The sequence below is a fragment of the Cydia splendana genome, chromosome 7 (assembly GCF_910591565.1).
Source record: "Cydia splendana chromosome 7, ilCydSple1.2, whole genome shotgun sequence".
Taxonomy (NCBI): domain Eukaryota; kingdom Metazoa; phylum Arthropoda; class Insecta; order Lepidoptera; family Tortricidae; genus Cydia; species Cydia splendana.
In genome coordinates this window covers 11,135,063-11,161,744 of record NC_085966.1, presented here as the reverse complement: position 1 = coordinate 11,161,744, position 26,682 = coordinate 11,135,063, and the positions used below count along the sequence as shown (strand labels likewise).

Here is a 26,682-nt window from a genome sequence, read left to right as displayed (position 1 = left end):
AAATGCAACCTCCGCCCCGCCACTGACCCAATCCCTCAACCCCCCAATCCCTCAACCCCCCGATCACTCAACCCCTGATCACGGAACCCCTCGACCCTGAACCACCAACCTTTCAACCGCCATTTCCCGACTCCTCAGTAGCCTTACCATAAGTCTTACACTGACATATTCGCTAGCGTGTGCGTAACTTACTTTCTATGCGTCGTGCTGGCATCCTATTAGTGCGAACGAGATAGTTACGAAGACGTTAGCGAATATGTAGTAGTGTCAAACTCTTGGTAGGGCTACAGTTGTACTTCATCAAATTGGTGATTTTCGGGGGGAAATGCTTAAGTTACTATAGAAAACAACGATGTCGCCATACTCGTGCCTTTAAAAATTGAGGAGTTCCCTCATTTCCTTATGAATTCCGTCATCAGATTAGAACCAACAATGTTATGGGAACACCTTAGAGGTAACTTCGTTCAAACGAAAAAAGAATTACTCAAATCGGACCACGGGTTTCGGAGTAATCTACATTTATAAAATCATCATTATTATCATCAACAATCATCATCATCAGGTCCACTCTATCAAATTAGTGATTTTCAAGAGGGAATGCTTGATTTGCTTAAGACAATACCCAAATTACCATACATGTGCCTTTAACAATTGAGGAGTTCCCTCAATTCTTCATGGATCCCATCATCAGAACAGCACCAGATTAATGTGATACCATCTTGGAAGTACCTTCTTTCGAACAAAAAAAAGAATTGCTCAAATCGGACCACGGGTCTCGGAGTAATCGCTGAACGTCCTACATTTTAAGAAATCGTCATGATTATCATCAAAACAATCATCATCATCAGGTCCACTTCATCAAATTTGTGCTTTTCGAGAGAAAATGCTCGAGTTGCTTAAGAAAACACCCAAATCACCATACATGTGCTTTGAAAAATTGAGGAGTTCCCTCAATTCCTCATGGATCCCATCATCAGAACAGCACCAGATTAATGTGGGACCACCTTGGAAGTACCTTCTTTCGAACAAAAAAATAATTACTCAAATCGACCCACGGGTCTCGGAGTAATCGGTGAACATACATAAAAAAAAAAACATAGCCAAAACCGAATACAGAACCTCCTCCTATGAAATTGAAGTCGGTTAAAAAGAGTAGACTACATAAAGGGAGGTATTGTATTTTCTTTGAAAGGTGAGCAAGTTAGTATTTACAACATTTCAACACAATACTTATGCGCGTAACATCTATTCGACATTTAATCAGTTGAGGATAAAAAAGGTCTAAGTAGCATTATGAATACGTTTGAATCTAAATGTTATGGGAGCCAACGAGAGTTTACAATGCTTTGAACTCCATTATAGTTAAAACATTTCAGTTTTATTCCCGATTGACAGGTAACTCGCAAGCGCCAGCGCTGGTTGACATTTCAATCTCGAATGCTTATTATAATGCCATTATACAGTGATTGTAGCCTTCGACGGAGTGTCACGCTAAGAAAAGCTTACGAAACGTTTATAGAATGTTAACATCATGTAAGTTGTGTCTATGCTTTGAGACCTGCATTGCATGCGCGTCACTCAGTCGCATTTATGCACTAGTGACTATATATGTAGACAAGTTCAATTCAGAGATGCGCTATCAATAAGCTACCATAGAACACCAAACGCCATGCCGCAATCATGCGACGGCTGTGGCAACGGCAGCTTCAACATCGACCACGCGCTCTGCTGTAAAACTGGAGGCCTAATCACAAGGCGGCATAATGAGATTAGACTTATGTTGTGAACTTTGTCAACACGCGTGGGGCAACGTAACAAAAGAACCAATAATCTCGGAAAATGACTGCGGCCTACGCGCAGATCTATCTTGTCGCGGCGTTTGGGATGCGCAGAGGGAGGCGTTGTTTGATATCCGTGTCGTCGACACTGACGCTCCTTCTTACCTCTCACGACCCGTCACATCTGTACTAAAATCAGCCGAAGACGAAAAGCAGAGAAAATATTCCACGTCCTGTGAAATGCGACATGCAACGTTCACCCCACTTGTAACATCTGTTGACAGCGTCTATGCACCCCAAATGTCCTCCTTTATAAAACATATGGCATAGTCTAATAAAACATGGTCTTCCATACCCAGAGTGACACGGGCCTACGTCACAACAACATGGCCGCTATATATAGCGCTATCGCATATTATCATATAGCGCTGTCGCATGATGACGTAGGCCCGTGTCAGTTAGGTGACCTAGAAAAGACGGGAATGGAGTACCAGGCGGAGTATATTATTATACCATGACATATGGCAGAAACCATATCTCAACGGTGGAGCCGTTCTCTAAGCACCATGGCTGAGATGTAGGATCAGTGTCGCCGTTATACGTGCAACCATCAGCATGTGTATCCGAGGCACACGCCACCGGTTTAAGTCCACCGCCAGGTGGCTTGGGTACGACGACGGTGCCGTCCTTCCACACATCGATTGAAACCACTTTTCTACCCTACCCATATATGTATTACCTAACCCTTTGCCTATGTATTACTTATATGATTGTTGTAATAAATGATTTATATACAGTCAGTTGAATCTGCACAAATGATGATAATAAGCCCTAAGCCGGATTTGTTGTCTACGTCGAACGCGCTGCGTTTCCAAAAACGTGTCACTTTGAAGTTTGGTTACCTACGAGGCAGGCGGCGCTTAGTGTAAATTTCCTGACTTTCTGAAGTTGAAAATTATGTTTCAGGATGACATGTACTGGGACCGTGTCGAGCACCAGTACGTTTACCTTACATTGGCTAAAAATATTCAATGCAACCGTAATTAAACTTTTAGTCAGGAAATTTATCACACTTGTAATTAATTTAGTGTAGGCACAATATAATGTTTGAAGTGTCCTCAACTTATTAGAAGTACTCGTATGCTTACATTGCTTACTCATGCGCTTAAAATGGATAAAATGCAAAGAACAGCAAAAGGTTATTCCGACAGAATTATCTAGTAACAAGTTGCATTGCTAATAAATAGGTAAATATAAACAAACATCATGTTAATTACATAATTACATACCCTGTTGTCTATCATAGTTTAAGTTATATGCTTAATTTGTATAGGTATCATGTTCTTTTTCATATTTGGTAAGCAATAAATAATATTCTGCGTAGAAATCAAATTTGAGAGATACCAATAGTTAATTATTATTTAATAATCCGGAACATCAAATAATTATGAAGAAAACTTCAACGGAAGTCATAAACAAATCCAATTAAAAATATTATCGTTAACAAATTGTTCGCTTCACTACAAAACATGGAATAGTGAGTAAAAGCCGAAGTGAAAGCATTTACTACACGTCAATAAACTGATCTCCATAACGTCCATAACACTCGGAAAAAAAATTACGAGCGCGAACACTTCCTCGAACGGTTTCTCTATGCGAGTAAACCAGTAGCTCTACTAGCTACGCCTATGTTTTTACCGTGTTGTTGCCTTTCTAGTTGTAAGGGTAGAAATCGCTCTTGCAATGCAATGACCGGCCACGCCGAGGCTGGACGCGGCGTATTTATCAGTATGGGTTTGTTACATTACAACAACAAGCCACTGAGTGATACACAATACACAGTACATACTGTTTGGACATAAAATACACTTAAGATACACTTTAAAGTAGCTAAAGCCTACCGCAGTAAGATATAATATTAATAAACATAATACCTACTTATACCTATTCTTATTTGTGATAAAAACGTGACATACTACAATATGACTAAGCTATTTTGGTAATAAGGGTTTGGTTTGCCGTAGGTTAATTAGCTTATTACACCTGTAAATTCTTTCCTTTTAACTGTAAAACCACCTACTTTGAAAAGGTCATCAATAAATCTCGGAAAGTAAGTTGGCCACTTTGAATCGCACAGCATTGAACTGGATAAGTGACTTACATTATAAGTATTATAGATTTCGACGTCCAAGACCTTCTTAAAAGGATCACCACAAAGACTGTATTTGTGCAACGATTAACTTACGGCATTGTCCAGCTTGCTGGCCTTTTCGCACTGTCTTGGGGAATCTATGTGTGAAATCTAAATCAGAAAGTCTACACTTCCACAGTGTAATTTTTATTCATAATTCGTTACATAATACCAATGCCAGTTGTGAATTGTGAAATTGTATTATCTAACGGCCAAGATTTTTCAATTACCAAATCGATTATACATGGTCCTTCGATAGAATCAAAACATTTGAAACAACTTCGAAGCCAATCGCGATGTCTGATTGTAAAGTTGAGTTTGTTTTTTTCTTTCTTTCTTTGACATTGCGCGTTTGATTAATAATTGATATTGAGAGTTTTATAATCACATTATGTAAATTATTTGTATTTGACAAAAACGTTTCTTAATAGTTTATTTTTTCATATTTAAGTTACTACGTGGCCAAACATGTAAAGACGGATACCTGAAGTTGCGTCTGTATGGCAAATAAATAATTAAATACGAATCTCAATGTCTTTTTCCATCAATCATCTTAACTTTTGTCCTGGATGTGGACCGATTTCCAACGATTCCCCTTCCACTTCTGACGGTCTTCGTCGTTATTCATTATCAGAAGGCTTAGAATTGTTGCCTACGATTGGTTGTTTATTTATTTATACTTTATTGCACATAAAAATTGCACACAAGGCGAACTTAATGCCAGAATGCGTTCTCTACCAGTTAACCCTCGGGCCAAAGATTCGCTATGTGCTTAGCGAATCCTTCACTTATCAGTGAGGATTGCTGTTTTGTAAACTAACGCTTCAATCATTCTAATAACAGTAATAACCGATTTGCTACCTATTAAAAATTTAAGTATGCCTTAATGTAGGTACGTAATTTAAGTTTTTCAAAATACGTCCCATTTTGCAAACCAATTGTACAAACACTATAGCCAAGGAAACTCCGAGTGTTGATAATCATGAGTACAGCTGGGTACAAACGAATTCATTTTTCACTCTATTTCAATGCCGTATAAACACGGCTGTGGACCTTTATGGCCGATTGTACGTTTGGTAGTTTATAAATAACGTGCACACGTTTATTTATTGCTCGAGACCTTACATTGTGCTGTAAAGTCAAGGCAAGATCAAGCAAGCGGATGCGACTAGCTAGAGCAGTACTGACGATTCATTTCTCGGGTTATTTCAATAAATCGGAGCGTGTTGATTTTGTTTATCAAAAACGTTATGTGATATGTGACTATATAATTAAGTTAACTACAACGCTCTAGTTTAGATTAGAGCATCTTACTAAGTCACTACTAAGCATCCTTATCCTATAATTGTCACTAATAGGTTTTCAGACATAAGTTGTTAAATATTGAAGTAGTTCGCAAATCCTTTGAGATAACTACATAAGTCCTTAAGTGAAGAGTGCTCCTACAGTTTTTGCATTAAGGTACCTACTATTATTAGTTTATGTTAATAAGCCCGTCGTTTGTTTTATAAAGTCAAGGCATGGCGAGGTCCCAAGGCTAGTAATAGATCAACGACGTGTATTATTAGCATTTCATCACGATTGTATATGTTTAATGGATTATGAAGGTCCTAAGCGTTTACTAGAAGACATATTTCGCACTAAGGTTGAAGGAAGTAAGATTTGAAAATTGTATAAAAGTACAAAGAGCTTATAGTTATGGAAAACATTCGCAAGATGGGAAGAAGTCTCATACATCCAGAAGGGAGAGTATGAAAGCGGCAACGAGAATAAAACTACTATCTCTTTTTACATGCATTTTCTCACACAACGATTTTGTCCTACCAATAGAAAATGTATTTAATCAGTAATCAGTAATCAGTGTATTTTTGTTTATATACTTACTAGACTTACGTGATTTGGTAAGTTACTTGCTTTTTATGGGTTTGGGTGAGTTTTTTTTTAGCATAAATGCTGACTAGGATTCAATCCTTTAAGCCACCTGCAAGAAATACAGAACCGGTGTTGGCCAAAGTAAATGACCGAACCGCCATAGGCACTCCACAAAAAGTAAGATGATATCACGAGTAAACTGGTTCTCATACCAACAAATTGCTTCATAAACATACCGCGTTTTTGACCTTTTACGTGTTAATTTAAACATTGCGTTTTATATTAAGAAAGTAAAAAAAAATTGTTGTTAATTAGATCTCTATTTTACGCCTACCTCGAATATATGAGTGCAGGAACTCCAACTTGTACATGTACATGTCGGGCCAATCCGTTGTGGGCTACTAAAATGGCAATCCAAAAATATGCGAGACTAAAATAAGCATTGACGTGAGAATATTACCAGTTTTACTGTATTAAATGCAAACGGTCGTTTGAGGTGAACAAGGCTTTCCTGTATTAAATATGTAATATACCAAGGTGCTTTCTGTAGGGATATGCTCTATGTATATATTTCTACATAGGTACCTACGTTTGGAGAAATAACTATTTTTTCTCAGGTTGATTATACGATGACGGCTAGGTAAAGAAACATGCGTATATGTATTGCGTATGTCAAAAATGTATAGTTAAAACCAACAAATTAAAGATTATAGGCTATAAGTAGGTATATTCTAATCTATTTAGTGAAATAATCGACACATAAATATAATCATAGTTTGTATGGAGAGCCCACCATTCGCTGCAACTGTCCAAGACCCTGGCTAGACATTATTATTATTTGCAACAGCAATTAAACCCACACTCAACATTTAACGAAGCCGTCACATAACTTTTATTTGATGAACCACCAAGGAAAGACTAATAGTTTAGCAAATCGGACAATTTGTTTTAACTGCGTAGGATTAACAAATGGCGTATACAAGTATCATAACGAATGGAGTAGATTGGGACAAGGTCCCTGCCCTCATTTCCTTCATAGCTTCGTTTGGATAGCTCGATTGTGCGTAGCTAAGTGACATACAAGGTTTTTTAAAGGACATATTCGTTCTTCGTTAGGCCTCGCATACTTAGCATACAAAGTTTATAAAACACGTTTCAAGTAGTAACTGCTGAAATACAGTTTAACTTTTTACTTACAGTTTAATAAACTAAAAAGTGTTTAACTTTAAATACAGTTTAGCTTACAAAACTTTGGAGTTATATGTGCGACATGCCGATTAAATATTTAATTGTTTCATGTAGATATATTTTTTAAAGAAATCAGTAACATGAATAGGTAAATGTATAAACAGAAGCAGAACAGTCATCTGACTGATAAAAGATGACCAAGAAAAAATATAAAGATATTAAAATGTCTTCCAAAAATTCATCATAGGTAATATAGGTATGTCAAGTCAAAACTCGTAATATTTACATTAATTTGATAGTTTAGTTATTTCAGCTGATAATCTGACTCTGTATTATAAAAATCCTTTTCATTATACCTATGTCAACGCAGTAAATTCCTTTACATATTTTACTGACATAAGATCTAACGTATCTCTAACCGGACCTGACATACTCCAAAAAAATGAGAACTGGTCCGTTTGTAACCCGTCCGTACATTTAGCGAGCCGGAAACGTTATCTCACAACGGGTTTAAACTTTTCGAAAGGTGCTACTTATTACGTATACTGACAAGTATCAATACTTGGTGCCCACCTGTTATTTATTCGTTACGAAACTTGCTTATCAATATGGAAATGCCGTTGTTTTAACAGTGCAAGTCGACCGGGGCGTGGGTTGCATGGTTAAACAAGTTTTCTATAGACGTTCTAGAGCCCTACTTTTTTTCACTTAAAAATTCTTACTTCTTAGCAATGTTGTTAGTGTTCTTGGGAGTAGGATAATAGTGGCGAAATCACCAAGATGTTTATGGTTCTTCGTACTTCTTAGTAGAGCATGTCTTTGGCGTCCTAGATTGGAATTAAAGCGAGCTCTACTGTTTAACGTTTAACCTGGTTAATTCTTTATGGTTTGGTATACTTGGTAGATATACAATGCGAGGCGTTACAATCCACATACATTATTGAATAATTGAAAGGATGAATCACGTTACAGTGTCGATAGTTCGATACTATACTTTTGAGACCCGTTAAGGTGTCATTCGGATGGTATCAGCAGGCAGGCGTAGACGAGAGCGCTGTCACCGACGTCACCGTCATCTTTCTTGATAAAATTAGTGACGGATTGGTCGTTCTAATCGCGGCAGGGAAATGATCGTCACTTATTTTATCAGGGAAATTGACCTGGCAGCTGTCATTGGCGTAGCAATACATAACGTCCTAACAGCAAGAAATAAGTTGCCATCGGTTTGTTCCCTTTAAAATTGAGCAGAAGACACAGGTGACACGTCAAAAATTAAGCTATGAAATGTTTTAGAGATGACCTTTCTCGCGTCTTGTGTCATCTATATAATGATCCACGAATAAAAAGCGTGCGTAGTTTTCCAATATTGTCTTATATCTAGGACAATATCTGCTGGGACAATACAGCACCAAGCCGTGTGATTGGACTTTCACTCGCCGATACTGTATTGTGTACAACAAAGCATACGAGTGAATATGGTATTTATGCTATGCCTTGTTAATGCAATAAAAAACGAGTGCGTCAAGGACGTTCAGAACAGTATGTACAGACATAGGTTTGGTTTTATGGAAATCAGTAAGATATCATGTCAACGTTTCTCAAATGGTTTACACTTGTTTCATATTCATATTCATATTATATTCATATTCATATTAATTAATTTATAATATCATTCATATTACATGTCAATTCTATATACCTAACGAATGTACAATTGTACATCGAGTCGAACGTTCACTGTTCTTTATAAAACTGACAATGTAAAGTCACCTTAATACGACCTGTTTAAATTATAAAAACAAAATGTGAGTGAAAATATTCAAGGAAAACGTAAAATGTAAGTACTTAATATTATAAAGCGCCTTAAGACGAAACAGGAGCTGAGTTTTAAATATTTTAGGTAAATATACCCGTCTCGCTAACGGAAGCGGCACCTAAAAGTAGTGCGATAAGGACAAGGCGAAAAATCCTGCGTAAAAATCTCAAAAATCGAGGTTTCGTACTCCTCTGTTTCCTCCTCCAAAACTTAACCAATCGTAACCAAATTTGGAAATCTAAATGATTATGAAATTATCTGTGTCGGACCGTTTTGCTTTTTTGGCTAATTGATATCAGTTTTGAATGCCACGCCTCTCATTGCGGCATAGTCAATTAGGCCATTTTGGACATTTTTGAAGGGCTCTTGCGCCTTAAAAAACAAAAATATCAAAAAAAGCAAAACGGTCCGACACAGATATTGACAATATTAATCTGTGTTGAAAAAATCATTGTTCTAGCTTTAAAAACCACGGAGGAAAATGAGGAGTACGTTTGAGAAATGACCACTCCCGTTGGCTCTTAATCCTAATCCTAAAATCTTCCTGATTGCATCCATCCAATATAAAGGTTAATAACCTTAGTAACATAACAGTTTCTTACACAGAGGTTACTTAACTTTTCGTATCTTGGTACTTTGACGGTGGTAGGTGGCATAATTTTAAGTACCTACTAGCTCTAGCCATACTACATATTAGTTTGACATTTATAAACAGATTTTTAATAACTGCAAACTTTAGTTGACGTGTTTACCTGTACTGGTAGTAATAGCATTAATTGTAATTTCTCATTTAGCGATCATTATGGTTTCCAAAAATGTTTAGACGTCGGCAAAATCGCCACCCGTGACTGGCAACTGGCGCGTGGAGCCTTGCGAAAGGTTCGTTGAACCCGGGGAAAGACGGACTCCTGCTATTCTTACTTCAATTGTTCTGAGCGTAAGATAATCGATTGCGTTTGTCGATGAAATATTGAACGATTTGCGTGCGAGTCGAAATTGGGCCCAGAGGGCCTACCCGGTAGCGATAGGCCCTACCGCGAACCACGTTCGACTTTTTGCCTCTCTGTCGCACTTGTAAATTCGTACGTAAGTGTGACAGGGAGGCAACACGACGAACGTGTTTCGCGGTAGGCTCTCAGCTTCCTTTGACGTCGTCGGTTACATACTTGCAAAGCAAACAACGTACAGTGACGTCAAAGATGTATTATTTATACTCTATAACTTTATGCCATATAGCGAAAATGTATATAGGTACATATACAATGTATCGTCATATATTGTATATGTACCTATATACATTTTACCGTACCGTACCGTCGTACGTATCATTTGTGGCGTATGATATTATACGAGTAACGTAGTCAGAGAAAGGCAGCTAACATCATTTACAAGATGAAGAGCATCTTGGTGTTCGTATTAGGTTTACTCGGTTTACAATTACATAGTAATCTTACTTTGTCCCAACTTGATGCCATAAAATGACCTATTTGGTTTTATAATGAGAATAATTCTTGATACTTGAAGATAAGCCGGCAATTTATAAATGATATATTTTAAGAGAGTTCTATCTCTAATCCTAAAGGGGGCCCAAGATAAGTCTATCTATCTAGGTAATAGAATTATTTTATCTTATTATCCTTTATTATTTTGTAGTAATTTCTCTTATTTGTTCTTTTAAGATAACTTTGTTTAAGATATCGTCGACCATGTGCAATAGTTAGCAAAACTGCATAAGAATGTGCAACTGAAATTGATATTAACCGGAGTACGTTGCAGAACATATTACGTGATTTATTTTCATTGAAGTGCTTTTACAGAAATCCATGGAAATCGTAACGTTTACTTAGTTTCAATAAGCCTGTGCAATGCTAAGTGGGTTGAATGTTTGCGAATCAAACTATATTACTTTACAGCCATTCAAATATAGTTCTTATCGCTTTGACGTAAGGTCTTTATATTTTTTATTTAAAAAGTATAATGTCAATAACTGTGGGAAAAATTGCAATCTGTTGACATGGTTGACTTATAATGATACGCAAATTGCAGTTTCGACAGATAATTGAATATCTACTTCAGCAAAAAACAGTTATTGTAGGTAATTGAAATAGTTATAGACATTAACATAATAGTCAACATGGGAAATAATGGGAATATTGGGATTGTAATTTACAAGTAATATAATGTAGTATATACCCTACATAACAAAGATCGGATCGGTCTCCGCCATGAATCATTAAATATCATGTTTTACGTATTAGATAAATGTTTAACTAAAAACTCTTGAATATTTGCTTATTCTAATAATCTAATCCTTTTCCTTAATTTAAATGCACTTTTCTGAGAATTGATTTGTACATGTACATATGTTTCTCGTTCGTTTAGAATAGAATAGAATATGTTTATTGCTCACATATTGATCTTCTAGCTGTATAACGTAGGTACTAAAAGAGATGGATACGGTCTACCTACTACATAATGTTCATATCCAATACCCACGCAGTTAAACAACTACCGGAACAACTCGGAAACAACTACCCAAACTGAAGCAGAAAAAGAAATAAATACAAACAACACTTTTTTTCGAGACCCAAAAAACAATGAAATTCAGTAACATGGTAATTCTTCATCAAAACATTGCTGGGATTCTAAATAAGAAAGAAAACCTAGAGGCAGCATTAGATGAAATGCTCATTACGGGTGACGAGGTTGATGTCATTTGCTTAACGGAGCACTTTATAAAGAAGGGCGAACATACAAATTTGAACATTTTAAACTTTAATGTGTCAGCCATTCACTGTCGGAATGCAAGAAGAGGGGGCGCGTGTATTCTAGTAAGAAAAGGTATAGATTATAAGGAACTAATAGAATTCAAGGAACTATCTGTTAATCTTGTATTTGAATGTTGTGCCGTGCATCTACTAAAGGATAACATCGTAGTTGTTTGTATATATAGAGTGCCAAACGAGGCTAATTTAAATGAATTTATGTATATTTTGGAATCAGTGTTGTTAAAATTATGTAACTCATATAAGAAAAAGATCGTAATTAGCGGTGACTTTAACATTAACATGATGCAAGACACTAAAACATCCCGAGAATTTGAAAACCTACTACTGAGTCACAACCTAAAAGTGGAATTTAAACAAACCACAAGACTAGCAAGTGGGACTTGTGTAGATAATATAATCCACAATATTAAAGGGTGCCAAAGTAAAGTTTTACATCTGAACCTATCAGATCATTCGGCGCAAATTCTAAAATGCCCTGTTAAAAATAAAGATATTCTCGATACATGGTTTATTAAAAAACGAGACTATTGTAAAGACAACTTATTTAAATTTCAAAATTGTTTAGCAAGTCTGACGCTTTCTGATGTCTACGAGAGTAATGACTGCAATACTGCATATGATAATTTTTATAATAGTTTTAAATTGTTCTACGACTTATGCTTCCCATTTAAATTAGTAAAATGTAACACAAAACGAAAACCAGTGTGGTTAACAAATGGCATTAGGAAATCATGTAGACAAAAAAGAATAATATACTTACAATATCTGAAAAATAGAAACCTGTACAGCAATCACTACAAAAGCTACAATAAATTGCTGAAAAAAGTAATTACGTATTCCCAGAGACTCGAAAATTTTAACCTTATCAATAAGTCTAATAACAAAAGTAAAGCAATATGGCATATTATAAATCAGAGTAAATACATAAACCCTAGACCAGAGATAAAACAGATAAATTACAAAGGTAAAATTCTGCACAGTCCTCTACATATAGCGAATGCTTTTAATAACACCTTTGTTGAACTAGCTAACACGTATTTTAAACAGGATACAGGGGCTATACCAGACAACAATATAGACCTCGTTGAAAATTCTATTTTTATGCAGCCAACCTCCCCAAAAGAAATCTCAAATATTATAAAAGGCTTGAAAAATTCGCAGAGTGTCGGACATGATGGGATATGTACGAAAGTGATCAAAACATGTTCAAATGCGATAGTAGAACCACTCTCGCACCTAATTAATTTAAGTATACTTACTGGCATATATCCAGAAAATCTAAAGGTAACAGTTGTTAAACCTGTATACAAAAAAGGCGACAAAGAACAGTGTGAAAACTATCGCCCAATAGCTTTAACTTCAATCTTTTCTAAAATATTCGAAAGATCTATCTACAATAGGTTAAGTAAATTCTTCGAGAAATATAACATATTGGCTAGAGAACAATTCGGCTTTAGGAAAAACAGATCGACTACCTTAGCTATCGTCGAATTAATGAACACAATCTCAGAATGCTTAAATACTCGTCAACCTGTCACAGCTATTTTCATGGACATGACTAAAGCGTTCGATTTTGTATCCCATAAGTTGTTACTAAATAAAATATATCAATACGGAGTACGAGGGACTGTTTTCGACCTCATCAAATCTTATTTAGAAAATAGGAAGCAGTACACCGTTATAACTCGCATTGATAAAAAAAGCAAAACAGAACTTGTCTCGAACTCGATAAATAGAACAGTAGAACGAGGTGTACCGCAGGGTAGTATATTGGGGCCTTTGTTGTTTTTATTATTTATCAACGACTTGCCCAACGTTACTAAAAATCGTACGGTTCTCCTTGCTGATGATACAACTATCTTAGTTACAGGAAATGACAGCGATACCTATCAGGACAGACTAAACTTGGCATTAAACAATGTTATGAAATGGTTCACTATGAATCAACTCATTGTTAACTTAAGCAAAACAAAATTTATGCAGTTCTACCTGCCACAGTCAAAGCCAAAAGAGATTGTACTAAAATATGAGAATCTTCCATTACAAGAAGTAACAGAAATTAAATTTCTTGGATTGACGTTAGACTGTCATGGAAGCTGGAAAGCACATACAAATAATCTTTGTAAAAACCTAAGTAAATATGTTTATGCTCTTAGGAAAATCTCAACTATGTCTTCCCAAAAAACTGCGCTCTGTGCGTATCATGGCCAAGTATCTTCTATCTTGAGATATGGTTTACTGCACTGGGGAAATTCTTGTAATAAAAATGACGTGTTTATTCTACAAAAAAAATGTGTTCGATCTATTGCAAGAGCCAGATATAATGATAGTTGCAAGCCTCTGTTCTATAAACTTGATATCCTAACTCTCCCCTCTATGTTTATATTGGAAGCGTGCATATTTGTCAAAGATAATATAAATCTCTCTAGAAAAATAGAAAAAAACTTGCCCCGAAATCATCAAAATAAGTATGAGATACTCCCAAAAATCCCTGTAAAAACCGCCTATTATAATAAAAGCTTATACGTAATGGCTGCCAAATTATTTAATAAATTACCTGACTCAATTAAAGATCAGGATGCAAAGGCATTTAAAAAATCTTTAGTATACGTATTGAAAAAGAAGATGCCTTACAATATTAATGATTTTTTTGATATAGATTTCTCAACCACTATATAATAGGATAGTTGATAGCACTGCCTTATTTTTTCTTCTTAGGTAAAACTAGGCTAAAAAGGAGAAATATGGCAATTACAAACATTGTAAATAGTTAATATAGATTAAGTAGGTATAGTTATTAGTTTGTATAGATTTTAAGTAAACAAATATTGTACGCCTGACAGGCAAATTATAGTGAGTCCACTAAAATACATATTATGTAATCCACCTTTCTGTAACACCTATAATTATGCAATAAATGATTATCTTATCTTATCTTATCTTAATACATCCCACACATCCGTGTAGATACAACAAATCATGATAACTGCAGTTAATGCAATAAAATAACGACATAACTTCACGGTTCATAAAAAAAGAGAAGGCAGCATCTCTTATCGTAGGCAACAGAGTAGAAACCGCTTTCTTAATAGAATTTCAAAAGTCTATCACTTAATGGCTAACCTTCACAGAGTCTGCAAAAAAATTCGGAATTCCATTGAAGGTTTCTCGCCACTCTTTTCACGTTTCGATCGCTGTCCGTGCATAAAGATATCAATTGCAAAAACAACGTCGGACGTAAAGAGGCTTGACCTCCTTAGCCAGTCTGCTTAAACAGACTTGGCGACACAGTATGCGGGTGGTAAGTACTGGTTGTTCTAAATACGAAGGAAACGTACTTGCTTTGTTTTAGCGAAACGGACGGTTAATTTTGTGATTTTGCAATTTTAAAAGGAAATTTGTACCGAGTGTTCAACTACCTACTAATGTGTATCTTAAAATTTTACATTTGCGAAAGTAAATTTGTCGTTTCGAAAGGCACTTAAGAAAAAAAGATGAATGGCTACATAATTTCTTGCCTATTACATTTTAAAGATTTTGTAGCTTTTAGCCCCTGTGCCCCTTTTGTAAGACGTAAAAAAACTATTCCTAAAAATTCTTTGCCAGCGTAATTTTGGGCCACCTTGTACACATATGTGGTACTGAGCAAATTTGAATAGAACTGTAAATCAATGGATGGCAATTTGTTTGTTAGTGTTATCAAAGTTAATTATCAGAGAATTCAATAATCACGACGTTCACGACACAGGCCACGTGCGAATTAGTCACTCCTTTGAACAGTTCTGTTTGGCATAAATTTGACCAGAAACAAGCGTGAAAACATAAACGAGTACCTACGTCCATTGCATATAACATTATCGGTGCATGGATTTTTAGTTTGAGTGGTTTAATTAGACTTCGTTTTTTAATAGCTGCTAACGGCGGTAATCTTGCCATTCTAAATCTAAATTATTATGTCTACCATTAAATAAGTATCTATAAAATGATTAAATATAATTTTACGGTTTAAACTCACTTGTTTTTAGTCACTCGCGCGCGAGTGACTAAAAACAAGTGAGTCTAAACCGTAAAATTATTCAATGTTAGTATGTCTCACAACAGTTTAAATTCGATACTAACGTAGTAAATTCGCATCGCCAGTTTTCCCAAAAGTGGATAATCAAATATTCAATCCAATTTAAACATTTACATTAATATATCAGTATTAATGATGTGCAAAAATGTAGTGTACGCATTTAGAAACGGCACTTTTACCAATTTTCCCAGCGTCATTGCTTATGCAGCATACTCCGCTAACTAAAAGTATTTGCATAAAACATTCGTTACGGTCTTGGTACCTAACCTACCGCTTCTAAAGCATCTAATCATACCGTCATCGTTGCTAACAGTTGGCAAATAGGTACGTGACTGTAAGAATGTTACTTGTTATGCTGATTTGTAACTTTTCAATATTTTAGGTTAACGGCATTTGGTGTCAAGTTGACTGTTGTAGGTGAAATATTAGCTTGTTTTGTTTTGTCGAATGTCTGATTTGGTTGAGTTATCGTAAAATGTAAATGATGCTATCTTATCCAGACATAAGTATGCATAAAATCAATTCGTGTACATATGTACTAAGCAAATCAAGGAGCTAGTAACGAAAAACACCGACGTCAGCGTCAGGCATTAGTTTAATCCTAACACCTCGGCCACGAAACGCACGTTTATGACGCCATACATTGGTTTAAAACAAATGTACGGCCGTCTGAGTCAGCGTCGAGCGTGCGTTCCGTGGCCCTCAGGAAGTAAGAAGTGTAAAAACATACCTTGTAAGCTAGGCGCGGAAGCAGGCGCAGCAGGCGACGGCTGCACTGCCGCCGGCGGCGGTCGGCGTCGGCGCGGCGCGTGCAGCCCCGGCGCTGACGCCGCCCGCGTCGCCGTGCGGAATCCAGGTGCGCGGTATCGCGCCGACTTGACGGGCCCGGCGGGCGCGGTGGCGGTGCCCGCGATGGAGGGTAGGCGGGGGAGGGAGCCGGCGCGCTGTTCTTCTTCTGACTGGAAATAAGATTTGGTTATTAACATTATTATTCGCTTAAAGACTCTCTTCGAAAATTGCTTTATAGGGTTTGCACAACATGATATTTTCTTTCATGTCTATCGCTCATCTTGTCACTTTATTCCATTTATTATTTATTATTCAGAATAGGGTCTCGCCAAGTTCATGTACCTATCCGCCTTTCTTGCTGTTTAGTTCCTTTAGGGTGGAATCACATCTGTCAGCATCGAGCCGCATTTTATATATGAGAAATTGCTCGTTAGTATGAAGATGCGTACGCATCGAAAAGCTGAAAGCATGCGTACGCATACCCTTATAGTTCTATTTGTCACACGGTTCTAATCCTACCCCATGACCAATGACATGTAAATACTCTGTCGTACCATGCTGGACAATTTGCTATTACATTTCAACATATTATCAAATAATATACGAATTGTTACTATAGGGGACATAGTGTACTTTTAGGTAGGCAACATAAAAAAGGTAAACAAACAAAACCACGTGACTCGTCACGCATTCAGCCAATGGTGAAACGGCACAGATAAAATAAGGCTCTCGTAGGTTGACTGAACGTTACTAATCTAAACCGACACAAAAAATTTGCAGGTGGAGTGTAGTTTGCCCGTACAAGTTGCTGCTAGGAATGTTTACCAGTGGCTGTATGACAGGGCTACGTGGTTTTGTTTGTTTACATTCTTTGTTTACATTACAATCATCAACCGACTGCTGTAATGTGATTAATACATACCTACACGCGAGTGTACGAGTCACTTTTAAGAATTTCAAATCACTACAAGTGTGGCTTTCTTTTTCTTGATCTTAAATAGTTATTGGGCATGGGAGTGGTGCTCAAGTTAATGTCATTTAGTTTAGGAGGTAGGAGGCATTTTATAAAAAAATTGGAATTGAATAACAATTGAAAATATGCAATAGGTACTGAGATATATACATATATTAAGTCAATAATGTGTTCCACCAGCAAGCCCACTTTGGTGACAGAAAAAAATCGATGCCTTTAACTTTTTTGGAGGTCAAACATCTACAGGTTTAAGTTAAAGATTTCTGCGCTCCCCTCCCCCTCCGTCTTCTTCTCGATATATGTATATGTATCATGGTCTAATAAAACATGGTCTTCCATTCCCAGAGTGACACGGGCTTACGTCACAATAACATTGCCACTTTATTTCAACATAACATGTTACATGGGTACATTATACCTATGGTTAATAAGTTAAAATATTTCTTTATAATTTTATAATTTTCATTTATATGTATTTTAGCTTTAATACTTGATTATTAAAAACATTTCGATTACAATAGATTAAACATACAAATTATAAACTAAAATAAACCTAAGAATGAGTAAAACGAACTTAACAAATAAAATATTGCCCTCCACTCTGATTGTCTCCCGGATCAAATGTGCCAAAAATACTGGCGGCATTACCCCGCTGAATGGCCAGTGATATTTGTTGGATAAGGAAAGAACCAGAGCGAGGGTCGCAGCCCCTATCCCTTAAGCGTCGCCCTATATCCTTAATAAAGGCTTTGGCCTCGGCACACCAAGGCCCCGCCGTCTCGACGGCAACCGGGACAAAATCGTACACCTGTTCAAGGTTCGCGTACTTGGTGTGCTTCAACCTAGCAGCAGTTTCAGCCGCTGCACCTGCCTTGTTTACCGTGCGCGTGAGATGAGTGGGTGCAAAAGTACTCACACACGTGGCATCCCAAAGCAAGCTGCGGCCCTTCGCCCAAGGAACAAGTGTAAGACCATCCGGTCTCTTGCCGTCCAAACGACTTAGGCCCTGGGGCTCCATGATACATGGGACGTTCGCCGACACCAAAGCTCGCCTTATTAATTCATTAATGGCACAGTGCCTAGGTATCCTACCCACACACCGCAAGCAGCTTAGCCCGTGGTGACCATCCGCCTCCACCATTGCCCCGCACTTACACTGATGTGGCTCGCACACCTTGCCCCCAATTCTCAGTGCTACCGCCATCCGTAACGTGTCATTATCAAGTAAGGTTCCCAAGTGTGGTGACGGCAAGGCATGCAACCATGCCCCGGACTCAGGTTCCCTAACAGCCTTTAGCCTGGGAACGTCCTTCCCTACAGCACTCTCCAATAGGCCCTTATGCCACTCACGGCACAGAATATCATCCCAAAGTCTTTGTGAAGAGGGGTTTTCTGGTCGTTCAACTCCTGCAAAGCGGCACGACCACTCGGAAAGAGCCTCCGTGAGAAATGTAATACAGATATTGCCACCATTTAAGGAGAGAATTCTAGTGGCAAGACCTGATGCCGCATGAGATGATGCTAGGAAAGCCACCAACCCGACGTCACGCATGCAACGTACCCCCAGACCCCCATACCGAACAGGAAGTGATGCCTGGCGCCACTGTGGTTCATCAAAGCTGACATTCAAAACACCCTCTAAGCCCTGTCGAAGTACACGATCAAACACCTGTACATCCTGATCAAACCTCCAAATCGGTGCAGTTCTCAAGATATATGTCACACGAGGCATTGCAAAGCAGTTTCGAAGAAGGATGAGTGAAACGTGCGCAGACAAGTGTTTGAAATGTACAAAAGCAGACTCCAGTGCCTGAGTCTTAGCCCGGACCGCCGAGCTCACCCCCTCTGGAAAAATGGGTGCTCCTAATAAGGAAAATGAAGTTTTGTTCAGCAGCCGGAGACCTGGAAAAACCGACTGGAAGTTAGGCACGGAATCTAATGCTGAGGTACCACATGGATACAGCTCACATTTTGTGGAATTTACCTCTAGCCCAATTGATTGTAAGTAAGGTAAGAGCCTACTTACATCATCCAGGACTACATTAGGGCTTCCTCCAATAGTGCCATCATCCAGGTACCACACGTTCAATGGTGACTGCAAGGTCGTTATACAATTCTGTATCGCAAGACAAAATACCAGAGGACCCAACGGATCTCCTTGTTGAGCACCTACCTGTGAAGAGATCGTGCTGTCACCAAAGAACAGGTTACTCGGAGAGGAATAACATTGGAAAAGAAAGGGATACAAAGTTGGAACACGTGTCTTTACCTGTTCCAATATTATATCTCTTTCTACCGAATTAAATGCATTCTTGACGTCAAGCTTTAATATAACGGTATCGCTGTTCTCACGGGACTCAGCAAAATGCCTAGTCGCATGGATTGCCGCCTCACAACCTAAAGGAGTGCCAAAACCTATTTGACGCGGCTGAAAATACGCTGCCATCTCATCCTTTACCGAACGGCAACCCAACTTAGCAACGAGTCGCCGTAAGGTTGTACCTATTGCAATGGGCCTTACACCTCCATCTTTTTTCTCTAACGCGCATAAACTCGCACCATATAAATAAGGGCAGACTTGGGGGTTAAGCATGCCACGTAAAAGAAAATTACACAATTTGGTAAGCGACTCGAGAAGTTTGTATCCATTGTCACCCACATTTAGCGAGGTGAGTTCCTTTAAATGTTGTGGGCGAAGGCCATCTATGCCGGCAGCAGAGCCATTGTAAAAAGAACCTATTGCGTTAGTAACGTCGGATACTGATATTGTAAGGAAAGGACTCGTTAGGTCAGGCTCAGGCGGAAAATCATGTGGTCTAGAAGGTGCAGGGTGCTTAGCCCTCAGAGCCTCCAGAGTGTCGGCACTAGACGGAGCAAGAGAAGAATCGGACAACAGGAGACGAACCGCCCCTCTCAAATCTCCATCATGAACCTTGCCTTCTATTGCCCGGTACAAGGATGGCGGTTTGTGGCCGGCTGTATCAGGAAAATACAAACTTGAACTGTCAATGTTTTCCTTAACCTTTGAGGTCAAAGATCTGGCCGTCCCGCCCTCAGGCACCCTCAGCGCGGTAAAAGGAAATGACAGAAAAGCAAACCAATCGTTAACCTCATTAGTCCGGAGACACGCATCGACCAATTTTGCCAATTTGCCTGCAGCAAGGTTCCTCGCGCCTTTGGGGATGTGCTTCAACACCCGGACATTCCTTTTCAATGCAGGCAAACTATGAAGACCTGCATCAATCGTGGGTACACCTTGCGCGGGCACTGTACTGGGGTCGGAGCTAGAGGGCCCGGCACTTTCTTTGTGAACCTTACCGATATGCACATTAAGGCCCCTTGACCCTGCATACAACTTAGAAGAACCGGGACAGTGTGGGCACGCTACTTTAGTGGGACAGCTCATATTAAAATTAGACTAAAATTAACAATACCTATGCTTAATAATGTAAAGGATAAAAATATGTATATATAAGTTGATTGATGACGTCCTGTCGCAAGCCCTGGCTCAGCGGGCAAGGACGCTGAAGGGCCTCGGCCCTGCGCCGTTTGCTGCAGCTGGCTTTCTTGTGGCGGAAGGTACGTCTTTTGGACTCCTATCGATCCCTTGGCAACGTGTGTAATTTCTTATGAGGTACACGAAAACATCACTTGCACAAAATACGCTTCAGTGGTAAGATTTATAAGAACATTTATGTGTAAACACTATTTTTCAATGGATATTTTTGTTCTTTTGGCTTGATTTCGTTGATTGACGGCGGCTGTCACGTCCGTGTAGGGCCCCAAGAAACGCGTTTGGGCTGCTGCTAAGTACTCGCTTGCTTTTTTTTGTCTTTTCCCATTATAAGCTATTATAAATCGAGGGATTGATACGCAAAAATCCGTAAAGCGGCTGAACTTAAAATAAAAATAAAATTTATAATTTAGAGCCGTATTTTTTCGTTGCTAGGCGGTTGACAGGTTTTATAGATTTTTAGCTTAAATTTTACAATAACACGTCATTTTTAATTACTCGTTAGCAATATCTTCCGATTCACGAAAGAAATTTCAGACTTTCGGGTAATTCTGTTTATACTACTGGCAACACAGGATAGCGCTGTGCACATTTGACAATTCGGATCTAGATAACTTCATGCCCTGACCGTCATCCTTGTCGAACGCGTGTTAATTGTTATTTCCTTCTCGCTCAGTGTCAGCAGTCGCAGTGTTTTCCAAACTTTTCACGTCGTAAGCTTGGTAATTAATGTGTAACTGTGAATTAGTTTTTTAAACGTTTGTCTTGTATAGATAAATAAAGTTTAATTTAATACATTAGATTTGTTTTATTTTACTATGTTTCTACATGAATAACTTAAAATTAATGCCGTTAAAATAATTTTCACCGTTGGTTAAAATTCTCCTTCATTTCAAAGTTTGAGAACCTGTAAACAGCATGATGACGTAGGCGCGTGTCAGTTAGGTCATACGCGAATCTCGGAATGGAGTACCAGGCGGAGTATATTATTATACCATGATATGTATAAGAGTACATATATGCTTGCATCAAGAAAAAAAAACAGGTTACACCACTACTCCGAGTTGGGCCTCAAGCGTGAGCGAGATGGAAGTGCGTACCGGGAGCGCTGATATCATATTATTATATTTAAATATTTGTACATAGGTACGTTTAAATAAAAATAAAGGAATCGTTATGTTCCTCAAATATGATATTGCCGATTTTTAGAAGCAATTTTTATATTTTGAGCTTTCGTGCATAAGTTGTTACAAATTTTTAAAATGCATTTTAGAATTATGTTCGTAGTTTTTTTTCTATCGCGCGAAAGTCAAAAATTCAGGATATGAATCGATACAGTCCCTCGAGAAAGGCCTCAAGATTGCTAATTAAATTTATGGCAACCAATGACCCAAATAATAACTTTTCACACATAAATGAAACCTTTTTTGAAATTTCACAATGGCTACAAGACCATAACTTGACTATAAATAGTATTTATAGTCAATTTATGGTCTTGTAGATAAATACAGATAAAACAAAGACTATACAATTTAGACCACACCAGAAACGACCGACTGACTTGACACCACTACTGCAAGATTTAAACATAAAAGAAGAGACTGAATGTACTCTACTAGGACTAACTATTGATACCCACTTAGACTGGAAAAAACATATAGCCAAAGTAAAATCAAAACTATCTTCCTTCCTTTACGCGTTCAGCATTTTAAAATCCAACACGCATATCCAGTGCGCCATGATCGTGAAGTTGACCGCCCCATATCGAGTGCCCGCAAATGGCATATCTATATCGTTAGTTCATCGTTAGTTCACGTTAGTTCAGTATATTAAATCGTTAGGATCCGACTACAACATCGATTTTTTTAAAAAACAAAAGTGGGGAGGTCAACTTCACGCTACCGCCCCAAAATCGATTTTATGGTTTTTATCAATTAGAATCGATAGATAATCGTTAGTTCACGTTAGTTCAGTATATTAAATCGTTAGGATCCGATTCTAAGTATTTTTTTTTTTCAATTTTGTGGGGCGGTCAACTTCACGTGAAGTTGACCGCCCCATATCGAGTGCCCGCAAATGGCATATCTATATCGTTAGTTCATCGTTAGTTCACGTTAGTTCAGTATATCAAATCGTTAGGATCCGACGCATAACTTGTGTACGAATTTTTTTTTAAAGTAGGGGAGCGCCAACACCGTCTTCCGCTCCAAAATTGTATTTATGGTTCCAATCAATTGGAATCGATATGTAGTCGTTAGTTCATCGTTAATTCATGTTAGTTCAGCATGTGAAATCGTTAGGATCCGACTACATTACGTATTTAAAAAAAATAACATAAGTGGGGCGGTCAACTTCACGCTACCGCCCCAAAACCGATTTTATGGATTCTTTCAATTAGAATCGTTAGTTCATCGTTAGTTCACGTTAGTTCAGTATTTTAAATCGTTAGGATCCGACTAAAAGATGTTTTTTTTTTTTAAAACGAAAGTGGGGAGGTCAACTTCACGTGAAGTTGACCGCCCCATATCGAGTGCCCGCAAATGGCATATCTATATCGTTAGTTCATCGTTAGTTCACGTTAGTTCAGTATATCAAATCGTTAGGATCCGACGCATAACTTGTGTACGAATTTTTTTTAAAGTAGGGGAGCGCCAACACCGTCTTCCGCTCCAAAACTGTATTTATGGTTCCAATCAATTGGAATCGATATGTAGTCGTTAGTTCATCGTTAGTTCATGTTAGTTCAGCATGTGAAATCGTTAGGATCCGACTACATTACGTATTTAAAAAAAATAACATAAGTGGGGTGGTCAACTTCACGCTACCGCCCCAAAACCGATTTTATGGATTCTTTCAATTAGAATCGTTAGTTCATCGTTAGTTCACGTTAGTTCAGTATTTTAAATCGTTAGGATCCGACTAAAAGATGTTTTTTTTTTAAAAACGAAAGTGGGGAGGTCAACTTCACGTGAAGTTGACCGCCCCATATCGAGTGCCCGCAAATGGCATATCTATATCGTTAGTTCATCGTTAGTTCACGTTAGTTCAGTATATCAAATCGTTAGGATCCGACGCATAACCTGTGTACGAATTTTTTTTTAAGTAGGGGAGCGCCAACACCGTCTTCCGCTCCAAAACTGTATTTATGGTTCCAATCAATTGGAATCGATATGTAGTCGTTAGTTCATCGTTAGTTCACGTTAGTTCAGTATTTTAAATCGTTAGGATCCGACTAAAAGATGTTTTTTTTTTAAAAACGAAAGTGGGGAGGTCAACTTCACGTGAAGTTGACCGCCCCATATCGAGTGCCCGCAAATGGCATATCTATATCGTTAGTTCATCGTTAGTTCACGTTAGTTCAGTATATCAAATCGTTAGGATCCGACGCATAACTTGTGTACGAATTTTTTTTAAAGTAGGGGAGCGCCAACATCGCTTTCCGCTCCAAAACTGTATTTATGGTTCCAATCAATTGGAATCGATATGTAGTCGTTAGTTCATCGTTAGTTCATGTTAGTTCAGCATGTGAAATCGTTAGGATCCGACTACATTACGTATTTAAAAAAAATAACATAAGTGGGGAGGTCAACTTCACGCTACCGCCCCAAAACCGATTTTATGGATTCTTTCAATTAGAATCGTTAGTTCATCGTTAGTTCACGTTAGTTCAGTATTTTAAATCGTTATGATCCGACTAAAAGATGTTTTTTTTTTAAAAACGAAAGTGGGGAGGTCAACTTCACGTGAAGTTGACCGCCCCATATCGAGTGCCCGCAAATGGCATATCTATATCGTTAGTTCATCGTTAGTTCACGTTAGTTCAGTATATCAAATCGTTAGGATCCGACGCATAACCTGTGTACGAATTTTTTTTTAAGTAGGGGAGCGCCAACACCGTCTTCCGCTCCAAAACTGTATTTATGGTTCCAATCAATTGGAATCGATATGTAGTCGTTAGTTCATCGTTAGTTCACGTTAGTTCAGTATTTTAAATCGTTAGGATCCGACTAAAAGATGTTTTTTTTAAAAAAACGAAAGTGGGGAGGTCAACTTCACGTGAAGTTGACCGCCCCATATCGAGTGCCCGCAAATGGCATATCTATATCGTTAGTTCATCGTTAGTTCACGTTAGTTCAGTATATCAAATCGTTAGGATCCGACGCATAACTTGTGTACGAATTTTTTTTAAAGTAGGGGAGCGCCAACATCGCTTTCCGCTCCAAAACTGTATTTATGGTTCCAATCAATTGGAATCGATATGTAGTCGTTAGTTCATCGTTAGTTCATGTTAGTTCAGCATGTGAAATCGTTAGGATCCGACTACATTACGTATTTAAAAAAAATAACATAAGTGGGGCGGTCAACTTCACGCTACCGCCCCAAAACCGATTTTATGGATTCTTTCAATTAGAATCGTTAGTTCATCGTTAGTTCACGTTAGTTCAGTATTTTAAATCGTTAGGATCCGACTAAAAGATGTTTTTTTTTTTTTAAACGAAAGTGGGGAGGTCAACTTCACGTGAAGTTGACCGCCCCATATCGAGTGCCCGCAAATGGCATATCTATATCGTTAGTTCATCGTTAGTTCACGTTAGTTCAGTATATCAAATCGTTAGGATCCGACGCATAACCTGTGTACGAATTTTTTTTTAAGTAGGGGAGCGCCAACACCGTCTTCCGCTCCAAAACTGTATTTATGGTTCCAATCAATTGGAATCGATATGTAGTCGTTAGTTCATCGTTAGTTCACGTTAGTTCAGTATTTTAAATCGTTAGGATCCGACTAAAAGATGTTTTTTTTAAAAAAACGAAAGTGGGGAGGTCAACTTCACGTGAAGTTGACCGCCCCATATCGAGTGCCCGCAAATGGCATATCTATATCGTTAGTTCATCGTTAGTTCACGTTAGTTCAGTATATCAAATCGTTAGGATCCGACGCATAACTTGTGTACGAATTTTTTTTAAAGTAGGGGAGCGCCAACATCGCTTTCCGCTCCAAAACTGTATTTATGGTTCCAATCAATTGGAATCGATATGTAGTCGTTAGTTCATCGTTAGTTCATGTTAGTTCAGCATGTGAAATCGTTAGGATCCGACTACATTACGTATTTAAAAAAAATAACATAAGTGGGGCGGTCAACTTCACGCTACCGCCCCAAAACCGATTTTATGGATTCTTTCAATTAGAATCGTTAGTTCATCGTTAGTTCACGTTAGTTCAGTATTTTAAATCGTTAGGATCCGACTAAAAGATGTTTTTTTTTTTTTAAACGAAAGTGGGGAGGTCAACTTCACGTGAAGTTGACCGCCCCATATCGAGTGCCCGCAAATGGCATATCTATATCGTTAGTTCATCGTTAGTTCACGTTAGTTCAGTATATCAAATCGTTAGGATCCGACGCATAACCTGTGTACGAATTTTTTTTTAAGTAGGGGAGCGCCAACACCGTCTTCCGCTCCAAAACTGTATTTATGGTTCCAATCAATTGGAATCGATATGTAGTCGTTAGTTCATCGTTAGTTCACGTTAGTTCAGTATTTTAAATCGTTAGGATCCGACTAAAAGATGTTTTTTTTTTAAAAACGAAAGTGGGGAGGTCAACTTCACGTGAAGTTGACCGCCCCATATCGAGTGCCCGCAAATGGCATATCTATATCGTTAGTTCATCGTTAGTTCACGTTAGTTCAGTATATCAA

At 38.0% G+C, this 26,682-nt stretch overlaps 1 protein-coding gene across 2 annotated transcripts in view; it reads right to left on the bottom strand.

The window, feature by feature from the left end:
• LOC134792154 (uncharacterized) overlaps positions 1-26,682 on the bottom strand; it is a 187,951-nt gene that overhangs the window by 21,471 nt on the left and 139,798 nt on the right. For both annotated transcript variants that reach the window (XM_063763375.1, XM_063763377.1), the window contains one exon: positions 16,440-16,668. In XM_063763375.1, the coding sequence (XP_063619445.1) occupies positions 16,440-16,668 (229 nt within the window). The remainder of the gene's footprint in view (positions 1-16,439; positions 16,669-26,682) is intronic.